The 13,374-nt window shown below is 36.4% G+C and overlaps 1 protein-coding gene across 5 annotated transcripts in view; it reads left to right on the forward strand.

The window, feature by feature from the left end:
• The window catches only part of Zmym2 (zinc finger MYM-type containing 2), a 76,243-nt gene that overhangs the window by 20,276 nt on the left and 42,593 nt on the right, over positions 1-13,374 (forward strand). For all 5 annotated transcript variants that reach the window (XM_031362636.1, XM_031362638.1, XM_031362639.1 and 2 more), the window contains 3 exons: positions 3,633-3,915; positions 5,527-5,692; positions 6,414-6,626. In XM_031362636.1, the coding sequence (XP_031218496.1) occupies positions 3,633-3,915; positions 5,527-5,692; positions 6,414-6,626 (662 nt within the window). The remainder of the gene's footprint in view (positions 1-3,632; positions 3,916-5,526; positions 5,693-6,413; positions 6,627-13,374) is intronic.

Consider the following 13,374-nt stretch of genomic DNA (forward strand, 5'->3'; position numbering starts at 1 on the left):
AGTACTTTTCTCTTCCATGACATATTCAGGAAAATTAAAAAAAAAAATGTGTTTAAATACATGCTGTCTTGGTTACTTTTATATTGCTGTGATAAAACACCAAGGTCAAAAGCAGGAGCAGGATTTCAGCCTACATGTCCCGACCACAGGCCTTCGTATTGAATGGAAGGACAGAAACCTAAGCCTAGAATGTGGAGGCAGAAGCTGCTGCAGAGGCCATGCAGTAGTGTTGCTTATTGGCTTACTCTCTCCTGGCTTGTTCAACCTGCCTTACAGTAGCCCAGAACTACCTGCCCAAGGATGGCACCACTCACAAAATGGGGTGGGCCCTCCTGTATCGGTCAGTAGTTGAGGCTAGCCTATTATGGAGGCATTTTCTCCATTGAGAGTCCCTTTTCTCAAATAACTCTAGGTTGTATCAAGTTTATATATAGCTAGCCTGGATACAGACAAAACCTTACAGGAGTCAGGTTCTCTTGTGTGGCTTGTTGACAAGTGCCTTTACCTGCTGAGCCATCTCAGTTCCTCATGCTTAGGTTTTGGCAGTTGGTCAGCTTGCTATACAGACGCTACTGAACCGTATACCCAGATTGAGCATTTTTGACTCATGACATATATTGCCATATGTTCTTCCAGAACATTTTTACAAATGTGTACTGCTACTGGGTATGTATTAGTATGTTTTTCATTGTAGTTTGTTTTTAGTTTATATATATAAATGTGGTCAGAGTTAGTTTGTCCCCAGTGTTAGTTTTAGAGTAGCTGTTTTTCTAATCATTATAAGTATGTTAACAATATTAATATGAGAAAGCAAATAGTATTAATTGTTATCATTAGGAAGAATCAATCACTTCAGCCAGGGCTACATAGTGAGACCCTGTCTAAAAAATAATTGATAGTATCTATAATTCTGAGAGCATAGTGTAGATACTGTTTTGAACTCTCTATACCATTCCTTTAAATACCTAATAGTTTTTTCTTTCTAAAAGATTTATTTTTACTTATGCCTTATGTGCCTGTCTATTATGTGCTTGTATGTGTGCAAGTGCCTGTAGAGGATAGAGGGGACATCAGACCTTTCACAGCTGAAGTGATAGGTAGTAGTTGTGAAGCTGTCTGACATGGGTGCTGGGTATGAAACTCTAGTCCTAGAAGAGTGCCAACTGTTTTTTTAAAGTTTGTCTATGTCAAATTTATGTGTATCAAAGTTTTTTTTTAATCAAAGTTCTTGATTATCTTAGTTCTGGTTTTTTAAATGTAATTATTTTTAATATATGCATTTGTCATTTTTATTTCTTTAGGAATATTGATGGGTCATAAAAATTATGTACTACTCATACTGCTTATTTATTTTATAAAAGAATGTAAAATTCACTTAAGAAAAATGTAGAGGCTGGTAAAACAGCTCAATGAATAAATGCCCTTGTCACTTGAGGCTCATCCCTGGAATTCATGTGGTGGAAGAGGAGAGCTGTCTCCCAGAATGAGAGCTGACTTCTGCAAGTTGTTAAAAAACAAAACAACATTGTGAGTTCGAGGCCAGCCTGGTCTACAGAGTGAGTTCAAGGACAGCCAGGGCCATACAGAGAAACCCTGTCTCGAAAACAAAACAAAACAAAAACAAAACAAAACAACAACAACAAAACCAATCTCTCTCTTTCTAAAATGTTTTTAAATATTGGGGGAGGTGAAAACCTGGAAGTAGGGGAAATGTAAGAGATGTAAGAACTGATATATAAAGAAAGCCATATATTATTCTTTAGGCTTTAAGCTATTTTTTTTTTTTTTTGAAACCGGGTTTCTTTGTGTAGGTAGCCCTGGCTGTCCTGAAACTCACTCTGTACCATGCTTGGCTTGAATTCAGGAGATCATCTGTCTCTGTCTCCCTACTGCTGGGATTAAAGGCATATGCCACCACTGTCTCATACTGGAAAGCTTTTTTGTTTGGCTTTCAAGAAAGGCTGTGGTGGCGCATGCCTTTAATCCCAGCACTTGGGAGGCAGAGGCAGGTGGATTTCTGAGTTCGAGGCCAGCCTGGTCTACAGAGTGAGTTCCAGGACAGCCAGGGCTACTCAGAGAAACCCTGTCTCAAAAAACCAAAAAAAACCAAACCAAACCAAAACAAAACAAAAAAAAGGTTTTCTCTGGAAACCTCTTTTTTTTGTTTGAAATTAATTAATAATTATTAATTATTTATTTACTTTATACATCCCAATTCCAAAGGCCTCCCATCTCTTCTTTCTTCCAGTCCCAACCTCTCAACTCCCCTAGAGAGCTTTTCTGAAAAAGACATTTTTGGCCTCTGGCATGCGCATATGCAGAGTCAAACAATAGATAAAATAGAAAAACTTTAAAAAGATGTTTGGAAATAGTTTTATGTCTTTTCAAACATGTCTCATTTGTTCAAGGTCATAATATCTTATTTCATTTTTTTTGACTGTTTTTTGAGACAGGGTTTCTCTGTGTAACAAAGTTCTGGCTATTCTAGAGTTGCTTTGTAGACCAGGCTGACCTCAAACTCACAGATACCCGCCTGCCTCTGCTTCTTAAATGCTGGGATTAAAGACATGTGCTACCATGCCTGGGGCTTATTCCATATGTTGATATATGTGTTCCTTGTAAATACATTTACACTTCCTGTCTCATACCAATGACATTTTTAGTGCTTCCTGTATGCCTGTCACTGTGCTTTGTTACAGTATTAGCACATCTAATATTCTGTGCTATTTCTAGTTTAGAGAAGGGTGAAACACATTTTTTAACAGTAGCATACCAATCTTAGAAGTAGTAGAATACAAACTATTACTTTAAATTTGTTTGTGTTTGTTGTATGTGCACAGGTGTTTGTGTAAGGTACATGTGCATTGCTGTGGGGCCAGAGGTTAATCTTGAGTATTGTTCTGCAAGCATTGTCTATCTTATTCTTTGAGACAAGGTCTTCTCATTTGCCTAGAGCTCACTAAGTAGCCTAGGCTGGATGGTCAGTAAGCCCTGGGGATATGTCTCTGCCTCCTCAGTTTTGGGGTTATGAGTGTGTGTACCATACTTGGCTTGCTTTTTAAAGAAAACAAAATAAACCAAAACCAAAAACAAAAAAACCCATGAGTTCTGGGGATTGAACTCAGATCCTCATGCTTGTGCAGCCAAATAGTTAACATCTGAGTGATCTTCCAGCACCATTCTTTTCTTTTTTTTCTTAACTGACAAACAAAAATAATGTTTTTATCTTGGAGAACATGTTGATTAGAAATATGTATATGTTATAGATGGCTAAATCAAGCTAATCATACATTATATACTCTTGCCGTTTTTAAGACTGTAATATATTGTTTATAGAAAGCAGACAATCTTACTCACAAACACTTCCTCTCTGCAAAGTTGCTCCTTCATTAACATCTGAGACAGGTCTCTTACTTCAGAGCTCAGGATGGTCTTCAATTCGTGGCAGTCCTCCTGGTTGAGTTTTCCAGGCATGAACTATTTTGTGTGTTTTTAATATTAGTATCATAAACTTGGGCAAACTGGGAGAGTAAAACTATTCCTTAGATAATAAATTTCAGTGTCTTTAAATATTTGATTAATTAAAGGATTGATTTATTTGATTATTCTTTTCTATATATTTTGTTTTTAAGATTCTTGGATCTCCCAGTCAGCATCATTTCCTCGTAACCAGAAACAACAAGGGGTGGATTCTTTATCACCAGTGGCCTCACTTCCTAAACAGATATTCCAGCCCTCAAACCAACAACCCACTAAACCAGTTAAAGTCACTTGTGCTAACTGCAAAAAACCTCTACAGAAAGGACAGACAGCTTATCAACGAAAAGGATCAGCTCACCTCTTTTGTTCAACCACCTGCCTTTCTTCTTTCTCCCATAAACCTGCTCCAAAGAAACTCTGTGTTATGTGTAAAAAGTAAGATTAATCTTTCACACAATTCTATGTCATTGAATATTGATCATAAACGTTTTTAGAGATTTTATTTTTGGTGATGAATTCATGTTTTATAAATCCGTATGCTACTTTGACTCTTTGAAACCCAAGTCTAAATGGGTTATAGGTGAGGGCTTCGTATTTGGTAGGCTCAGGGCTGATTGTCTTAGGTCCTTGTAATTTTTTTGACTGTCATGTCCAATGGATCCCTTAAATTTGAAAAAATGTGAATATTTACACTGTCCTGTATTTTTTGTTTTTACAGCGCTAGGGAGCAAGTCTAGAGCCTCACACTTCACAGAGGCACTCTATTACTAAATTTATTAAATTTAAGAATTTAGCTTAATGTTAGATAGTTATGTGTTTATATTTATGATACAGAATGCATATATGGTAATTCTGTATTACAATAAGCCATGTTTTACAGTATCTTTGGAATGTGGTTATTTTCAGTGGGTAAAGCTTTGGGTTTTGGGTATTTTTGTTTTGAATATTATCCAAGGCTTATAGTTTCATGACCCAGGTATCTTTTTTTTCTAGACTTGGAAATACAGCTTCTGCTCTTTTATCTTTTGGAATTGTTCTCACTGATTACAAGCAAATATAGATGATATAATGTATTATAGAGTTAAATCAGATGAATTTTCTGTACTCTTTTGGAGCAGCCCAAGTTTGAAGCTGGTTTTAGCCATTAGACCTCTGGGAAGGGCTTAGTGCTTTACTCTTGTAGTAAATCTAAGCACAGAAACAATTGTTCTATAGCGTTTATATTATTTTAAACACTGTAATAGAGAGTTTAGAAATTTAGTTCTTTCAAAGAAATGTCAATACTATCATGATTATTATTTAAATTTTTTGGGGGGGGCAGGTTGGTTTTTATCTTAGAACTTTATATAAGTTATCCTGGCTGCAAACCTCTGGCAGTCCCATTACTTCTCCCAAGTGCTGGGATTATAGATGCATGCCCTGCCCTTCTATTTATTTATATGCTTGCTCATTCATTCATTCATTCATTCATACATACATACATTGATTTATGTTCAAATATGATCTCATGTAATTTAGGTTGGGTGTATACTGAGATCTTGAACTCTGCGATCCTTCTAAGTATTAGATTACTGGAAAAGTAAAACTATTTCTTTGATAGTAGATTTCAGTGTCTTTTCAAACCTCCACCTTCTAAGTGTTCAGATTATGGGTATGAGCTACCATGCCTGGCAAGTGTTACATTTAAGATTATTTTGTGTAGTAATCTCATGTTTGTTTATTAATCAGTAGGGAAGGGGAATTGACTAGGCAGTATCAGTTTAAATAATTAGTCTTTTATTCTATATTATTATAGAGTTTTATTTTAATGTTTCCAATATCTGAAAGCCTTGTTAATGCATTTGAAGATAAATTATTAGTGACAGGATCAAATATTTTAACTTTTAATCTTTTCTAAGAGTTCATATTTTATACTAAAAGTGATTTCCTGGATCTAAAAATGGTGTTTGATTTCCATGATTCAGTCTCTGGTTAAAATATCAGTTATGACCTTTATTTTTGGTTTCTTATGAAATGGAGCTTTAAGTTGTACCTCTTGTTTTTCAGAGATATAACTACAATGAAAGGAACTATTGTTGCTCAAGTGGACTCAAGTGAGTCCTTCCAAGAATTTTGTAGTACATCTTGTTTGTCTCTCTATGAGGACAAACAGAGTCCTGCTAAAGGAGCTCTAAATAAATCAAGATGCACAATTTGTGGCAAGTTGACGGAGGTTTGTACTTCTGTACTTTTCACTTTCCCATATGAGAAATGAGTTCAGATTTTAACAGTTTTCCTGTACTCTATATTGATGCATGTGTCCTCAGAATGATGATATAAAGGACTAGGATTTATAAGACTGGGGTTGTATAATTCTAGTCTTCTAAGGGAGCTCATTCAGGAGAAATTACCTTGTTCATTTAGTCACAGAGAAAAAGTCATAGTATTATGATTGCTTTTCCTTTTTTATTGGTCTAATAATATATTTATACAAATAGACTGACTATACAAGAAAGACCAAACACCTGCAGGCAAAAAGAAGTGGAAGCATTTTCAAAAATTTACATTATTAATTATGATGTTAAAACAATGTGCATATACACACCTTGTTTGAATTGATTGTAGTGCTCTTTTTTTCTTCCTTGCTAGTGCAGGGTACTTTGTCATTTCTTTTTTTTGTCTAAAGATTTAAAACATGGTGGCTTTTCTGTTATTTTTCTCTTTAACAAGGTTTATAGTGATAATTACTATGGTCATACATTTTTTTCCAGTGCCATGGACATGTGCATATATTTTTTCATATATAAAGAGTTCAAAGACATGAAATGTATTTTGGTTTTTTTTTCCCTCAAATTAGTCTTCTTGGGGTTTCATATCTTTGTTCCTGTTGAATTACCTTTTTAGCTACTTGAAAACAGATAAACTCCTAAAAATTCTGTTTGTTTTTCTTTTAGATTCGCCATGAAGTTAGTTTTAAGAATATGACTCATAAGCTGTGCAGTGACCACTGCTTTAACAGATACAGAATGGCCAACGGTCTGATAATGAATTGCTGTGAACAGTGTGGAGAATACTTGCCCAGCAAAGGTGCTGGGAATAATGTTCTGGTGGTTGATGGCCAGCAGAAAAGATTTTGCTGTCAGAGTTGTGTCACTGAATATAAACAGGTAATTTATGTGCTAAGAAACAAACAAACCAGGTATTCTTTTGGGTGGATTTGGAAGCATTGTAGTAGTGCTAATGTAGGAGGGTTTAACTACATTTATCTTGGAATCCCATTTAATTTTATGGTTGTCTTTGTATGAAGAAGGTCTACCTCAGATGAATTAGGAAATATATATATATATAGATTGTTGGAAATCATCTAGCAATTATACAAGTAATAGTAAATGCTACTAATGCAGTTTCTCTTGAATTTTTTTTTTTTTGGTAGTTGGAGAGGGGTTTTTCAAACTGTTAGAGCTTGGGTTGAGCATGATTACCTTCATGTTTAAGCTTTAAGATTAATTTCCAGTTTGAGGCCTCACTTGAGTTTGTAAATACATTTAGAAGAAACGTGTATTATAAGATGAACTTTAGTTTAGCTGCTGTTTTGTTTTCTCCTTGACTCTGTGCATTATTTGTCAGTACTACTTTTCAGTCTAGTTTTGTTCTGTATTCTTTTTGAAAAATTAAGGAAATAGCTAACTTCATTGTTAAGTTTCTTTAGTTTTAAACAGAAGGTAACTTAGTGTATTTATTGTCCTATATGTCTCTTAACTCATTCCCTATCAGTACCTGGATAGATCCTTCTCATTCTTTATGGTAGCTTAGGGGCTGGAGAGATAGCCCACTGCTTAAGAGTGCTAGCTGCTCTTCCAGAGGTCTTGAGTTTAATTCCCAGCAACCACATGGCAGTTCATAACTGTCTCCAACTCTAGTTCCAGAGAGTCTGACACCTTCACAAACACCAGTACAATTAAAAGTAATTAAATTATTTTTTAAAAAAATACCTGAGCCTTTATGGTAGCATAATCTATTTCATCATAATTTTATGAATCCATTATTAAAAATTAAGTTGAAACATGGATGATTAGATTAGTATTAATTAGTTCTTAAGAGCTGCTATATACCATTCCATATACTATAGACTCTGACTTAAACAATAGTGATTGACATTCTCACAGTTCTGGAGGGTAACCTTAATTGCCTCTAAAGAACTTGTCTCCATATAACATTTGAATTGGAGGTTAATAGTTTCAAAGTAGGAATTGGGTTGAAGGGAGCACACAGTTTAGTCTATAATAATAAAAGCAGAGATACTCTCACTACATTGTAGGGAAAATGCTAATCTTTGTATAAGAGCAAATGTGTGCCTTATATCTTAAGAACCTGCTTCACTGCTTTGCTGTTGTGTTGTTCTTTCCTACATTTTTGTTTGTTTTGGTTTTGGTACTAGGTATTGAACCTCTGCGCTATATATCTATCCTGGTGATGGTATTTTAAAGTCGGGAAACAATTTTGTTTAGCTTCTCTCAGTTCAGTTCTTGAGTACTTGGATATCTTGGTCCCATTCCAATTTTATCTGGATTCGAGAAGCTGCTTTTCGGTTTGTAGAAGTAGAGCTTTGGTATGATGGCATAGATTCTACATGTGGCTTTGTTTAGGGTTGACCTCTTGACAATATTAGGGTTTATATTAGTTATTTATAAACATCTGTTTTTGCATTTACTTAAGTATATTTCTTGAGCGGTCTCATAGTTTTTATGGTGTAGATCTTCATTTCTTTGGTTGTTATTCCTACATATTTAGTCTTGGACTTGTTAATGGACACATTTATTTCCTTTTGTGACTGCACATGGCCATGTATAGCAATATGGTGAATTTTTATCCTTTGTGACTTCAGCTTTGCTGAAAGTATTTATTAACTCTAATTTTACTGTTCATGTCTTGGGAGTTTTTGAATTTTTAGTCATTTCATCTACTTGTGAATTAGAGTTTTACTTATTCTTTTCTAACATGGATGGATGCCTTATGTGTTTTTTTCTTTGCCAGTTGCAATTGGTAGAACTTAATGTTATGTCTAATGGAATGATGAAAATAACCAGGAAATATTCTTGATCCCACAGGAAATCCTTTTGTTTTTTACCAATTCAGTTTTGGTAGTTCATATAGCCATTGTAAGGTTCAGGTAGGTTTTTTTTTTTTTTTTTAATATTAAGTGTTTTGGGTCTTTTTATCATAAGAGGGTATTGAATTTGGCACAATGCTGTTTCTGTTCCTTTGAGATAATTAAAAAACTTTATTGTAGCATGTAGATTGATTTCCTTTGTTGAATGTTCTTTACAGGGATAAGTCCCATTTGTTCTTTACTACACACTTCTAACTAAGCTTATGCCTACTCTGATTTCCTTTTGCTGTTATATATGTTTTTTAGTGAGGATAACGCTGGCCAGTGGAAAGATGTGTTAAAATGTCTCATCCGCTTTTTAGAAGAGATTGAGAATGCCTGTTGTTTATATAATTTAGTAGTGAAACTGTCTATTCTTGGGCTTTTCTTTGATGAAAATTTTCATTAGTCTTGAACTAGAGTCTTGTTATGTTCTTCAGGCTGGCCTCAGACTTGTGTGTGCTAGGGTTATAGCTGTATGCCAGTGGTGGGGAGTTTTCATTGATTGATTAAGTCTCTTTATGTAATAGAATTCTCTTGACACATTTCTGGGCAGTTATTGTGTCTTGGGAAATTGTCGTTTTAGAAATTTTTTTCATTTCATCTAGGTTGAACTTGTACAACTTTTCATACCACTTTCTTGTACTTTTTTTTTTTCAAAAAATTAATGTCATTTAGATATAGTGTTCTTCCTGTTCATTTTGGTGTATATATGTATATATATGTGTATATATGTATACATATATATATGTATATATGTTTGGGTATGGACTCATGTTCATGTGTGTAAGCTAGAGGTCAACCTTGGGGTGTCTTTCTATAGGTGCTGACCATCTGGTATATACCTATACCTATGTTTTGAAATACAATATCTTACTGACTTGGAGCTCACCAAATTTTCTAGACTGCCTGACCAGTAAACAAGGCCCAGGGAACTACTAGGTTCTGTTACAAGTATGCTAGCTTTTTATTTATTTATTTTAGTGTGGGTATTAGAGGTGGAGCTCAAGAGGTCAGGGTTATGTATGGAAGAGTTTATTTCGCCAGTCTTTGTGTCTTCTGTTAATTTAACAAAAGGTTTTTGTTTGTTTGTTTGTTTTTATACACCCCCTCCCTTTCTGTACCTAGGACCTCACACATGCTAGGCAGATGTCTTCCTACTGAGTTGTGGCCACATCTCTTTTTCTTTCTATATTTCCATTTATTTATTTATTTATTTATTTATTTATCTATTTATTTATTGTTGAGGGGCAGGGGATGGCATGAGCGGTTATGGATGCAGGGATGCTTAGAGGTATGTATGAAGGCCACAGGCCAATCTTGAGTGTTATTCTACTGTCATCTTGGATTTTTGAGGTAGTGCTCTGCCTTGAGATCTGGGGCTCACAATTAAACTAGGCTGACTGGCCCCAGAGCTTGAGAACATCTATCTGTTTCCATCTCTCCAGCACTGTAATATAAATGCATTCCACTATACTCAGCTGTTTTAGTTGGATGCTAGGGATTAAACTTTTGTCCTTATAATTATTAGAAAACACTTTTTAAATTTTAACTTCTTTAACAATCTTATGTGTATGGTGTTTTACTTATATGTATGGGTATGTACAGCACATTTGTGTGTGGTGCCCACAGAAGCTGGGTTCTCTGAAAGAGCAGCCTGTGGTCTGGTTATTTATTCATCTCCCCAGCCTTCTTCCTCTCATTCATTCATTCATTCATTCACTCACTCATTTAATTGAGACAGGTTTTCATTCTGTAGCACAGGTTTGCTTAGAACTCACTGTGTACTCCAGGCTGGCCTCAAACTCACAGCAACCTATCTGCTTCAGTCTCAGTAGTCTCAGTAGCTGTATTATAGGCTTATAGCCTGCAGGTCTGGCCTTTTATCTTTTTGAATAACCAACTTACGTTGATTTTATGTATTTATTTTACTCTATTTTACTGTTTTTGTGCTTTAATCTTTGTTTTGTTTGTTTGTTTCTTTTTTTCTATTGTCAGGTTATGGTAGTGATGTGCTGGAGCTCATACTAGAACATTTACCTCTTGCTTGCCTGTATAAGGAAAGCCCTTGTTTCAGTCTCCAGCATCCACACCTACTCCCTAAGACAGGTATCCCTGGCTGTCCTGGAAGTCACTCTGTAGATCTGGGTGGCCTCAAGTCAGTGCTCTGCTTGTCTCTGCTTCCTGAGTGCTGGGATTAATGGTGTGTACCACCACAGCCAGGCTTGTTCTTTTATATGTGTTTACTTACTTGTTTTTCCTTTTTAAAAGGGAAATTGGAGTATTGATTTGAGATTTAATGAATAAGTGACAAGTTCTTGTTAAGGAACCATATTGTCTCAAATAGGTATTCTTCCTGTTTCATTCAGTCTCATGCTACATGCCTAGCAGCTGTGGTGGCTACTGCGTCATGCCCCCTGCCTTCCCCCCTTTGTTTTTTCTTTGTATCCCAGGCGTATAGGAGGCTGGTTCTCCTATATCTACCCTCCAGGTGGTACGGTTATAGACAGGCACTAACAGTGTTTTTATGGTTCTGGGTCTTCACTGTGTGCTTCATTGCAAATACATTCCACTGAGATACGTCCCAGCTCTGTTGTTGTTTGGTTGGTTGTTTTTTAGTGTTTGAGATGCAGCCATTGGCTTTGTTGTTGCTAGTTATTGGTTTGACAGACCTAGGTGAGACCACCTTAGTAGGATTTGGGGTAAGAGTAGTTGGTGTTGGTGCCTTTTCTTGTGGGTGGGTCTAGAGTGGAGGGTTGAGTGTTTTCTTTCGAGATTTCTTTCTTGTCTTTAACTTTAACAAATTGTTGGTGTATCTTTTTTTCTCCCTGGGTGGAGGTGAAGTTAATCTAGGGTTTACGCAACTTCTATCTGTAGGTTTAGTCTTCTGCCTGATGTTAGGCATTTCCAGGCAGTACTTTTTTGGGAAAACTTGTCTAGCTCTGTCTTTTCGTCCAATGCTCAAGAACTTCATAGGTAGAAAATGGTTCAGTTTCTATTACTGTCTTATAGTTCTCTGACCTTTTAACATTTTTCCTTCTCTATATTTATTTCTTCAGTTTTTGAGATAGCTTTGGTGTAGCTTGAATTCCCTGAGACCTGCCTGCCTCAGCTTCTAAAGTGTGTGCCACCATACCTGGCTCTGTAACCCTCAGCTTCTAAAGTGCTAGGGTTAAAGTGTACACCACCACACCTGGCTCTGTATCCCTCAGCTTCTAAAGTGTGTGCTATCACACCGGCTCTTTATCTGTTTTTAAACTGAGAGCTCTATTTTATTTCTTCTTAAATATATTGTAATTACTAAAGCATTATTACGATGGCTACTTATGAAATCCTAGCTAGCCAATTCTAACATCTGGTTTTAGGTTTGCTTTTGGTAATAAGGATTGCTCTTTTTAATGGAGTTACTAGTCTAGGGATCTTTTTTCTTTTTTTCCTATTTTTTTTGGTGTTTGCATGTGTTCACTACATGTGGAACCCATTGTGATTTTCTTTTTCCTTCAGCCTTTCAAGGGGAGCTTTGTGTTAGTTGAGCATACACCCTATCACTGAGTTACACTGCCATATCATTATTAAGTAAAATTGATATTTGCTAGAAATACTCTTTCATGTTTTGTTCTTTAAGCTGTTATTTTTACACATTCATAAGTAAGTAGGCCGTGCAGGCCCTCTTATTGATCACAAGATGTAAGCAGACAGGTTGGAGACCACAACATAATATGTTCTAGTCCAAGCAGTATCTTCATGCAGTTTAGAAGCTAAAAGTAATCATCAGGATGGGAGACAGATAGGATACCCTGGAAGCCCATGGCATACTAGACAACCAGGAGTCCCTGTCTTAAATAAGGTAAAAGTCAGAACTGATTCCCAAGGCTGCCCTCTGACCTCCACACATTCTACATGTGATTTAAAACATCAAAATGGCTGGCTGGATGTGGTGGTACACTATATTTAACAAAATCTTTGTTGTTTTTACAAATTGATTTTAACAATGAAGACTGGGGTGCCAGATGCTGTGGTGAAAGCCTGCTAGCTCAGAGAGGCAGAGAAAGCACCCAACTCCCTCCTCAGCTTTTGCCCAGAAGCAGTCCTGTCAGGCTGTCTCAAAACAACCACTTACAAACTTAGTGTTCCTCCCTTCTACCTCCTGTGTGTCTCTCTATCCACCGTCTGACTCCCTCTTTTTATGGTTGTTTTCTTAATAATCCTGTGTTCACTTCCTGTCAACTGGTTCCTTGCTCCACTTCTTGACTTATGGTTGACTATTTAATATCCTATAACAGCACACATCTTTAATCCCAACACTCAGGTGGTAAAGGCAGGGCACGATCTCTGAATTTGAGACTAGTTCATTCTGTATACCAAGTTCAGTAGAGCCAGGGCTAGCTATTAGTGAGAAAGGGAAAGGAACAAAACCAAACCAAAACCAGAACAAAAGACCAAAAGTTCAAAAGAGACAATAGTGTAATCTCTACTATTAAGATATACTTTAATATATCTTGCCCAGGTTGCTAGCTCATGTTTTTAGTTTCACCACTTAGGAGGGAGAGCCAGACAGATCTTCATGAGTTTGAGGCCAGTCTGGTCTACATAGTTAGTGTCAGGACAGCAAGGCCAATGGGGGGTGGAGTGTGTGTGTGTCTGTTTCTCTGTATGTCTGTCTCTCTCTCTCTCTCTCTTTTGTGTGTGTGTGTGTGTGAGAGAGAGAGAGAGAGAGAGGGAGAGAGAGAGGGAGAGAGGGAGGGAGGGAGGGGGAGAGAGAGAGA

The sequence above is a fragment of the Mastomys coucha genome, unplaced genomic scaffold (assembly GCF_008632895.1).
Source record: "Mastomys coucha isolate ucsf_1 unplaced genomic scaffold, UCSF_Mcou_1 pScaffold9, whole genome shotgun sequence".
In the NCBI taxonomy this organism is placed as follows: Eukaryota; Metazoa; Chordata; class Mammalia; order Rodentia; family Muridae; genus Mastomys; species Mastomys coucha.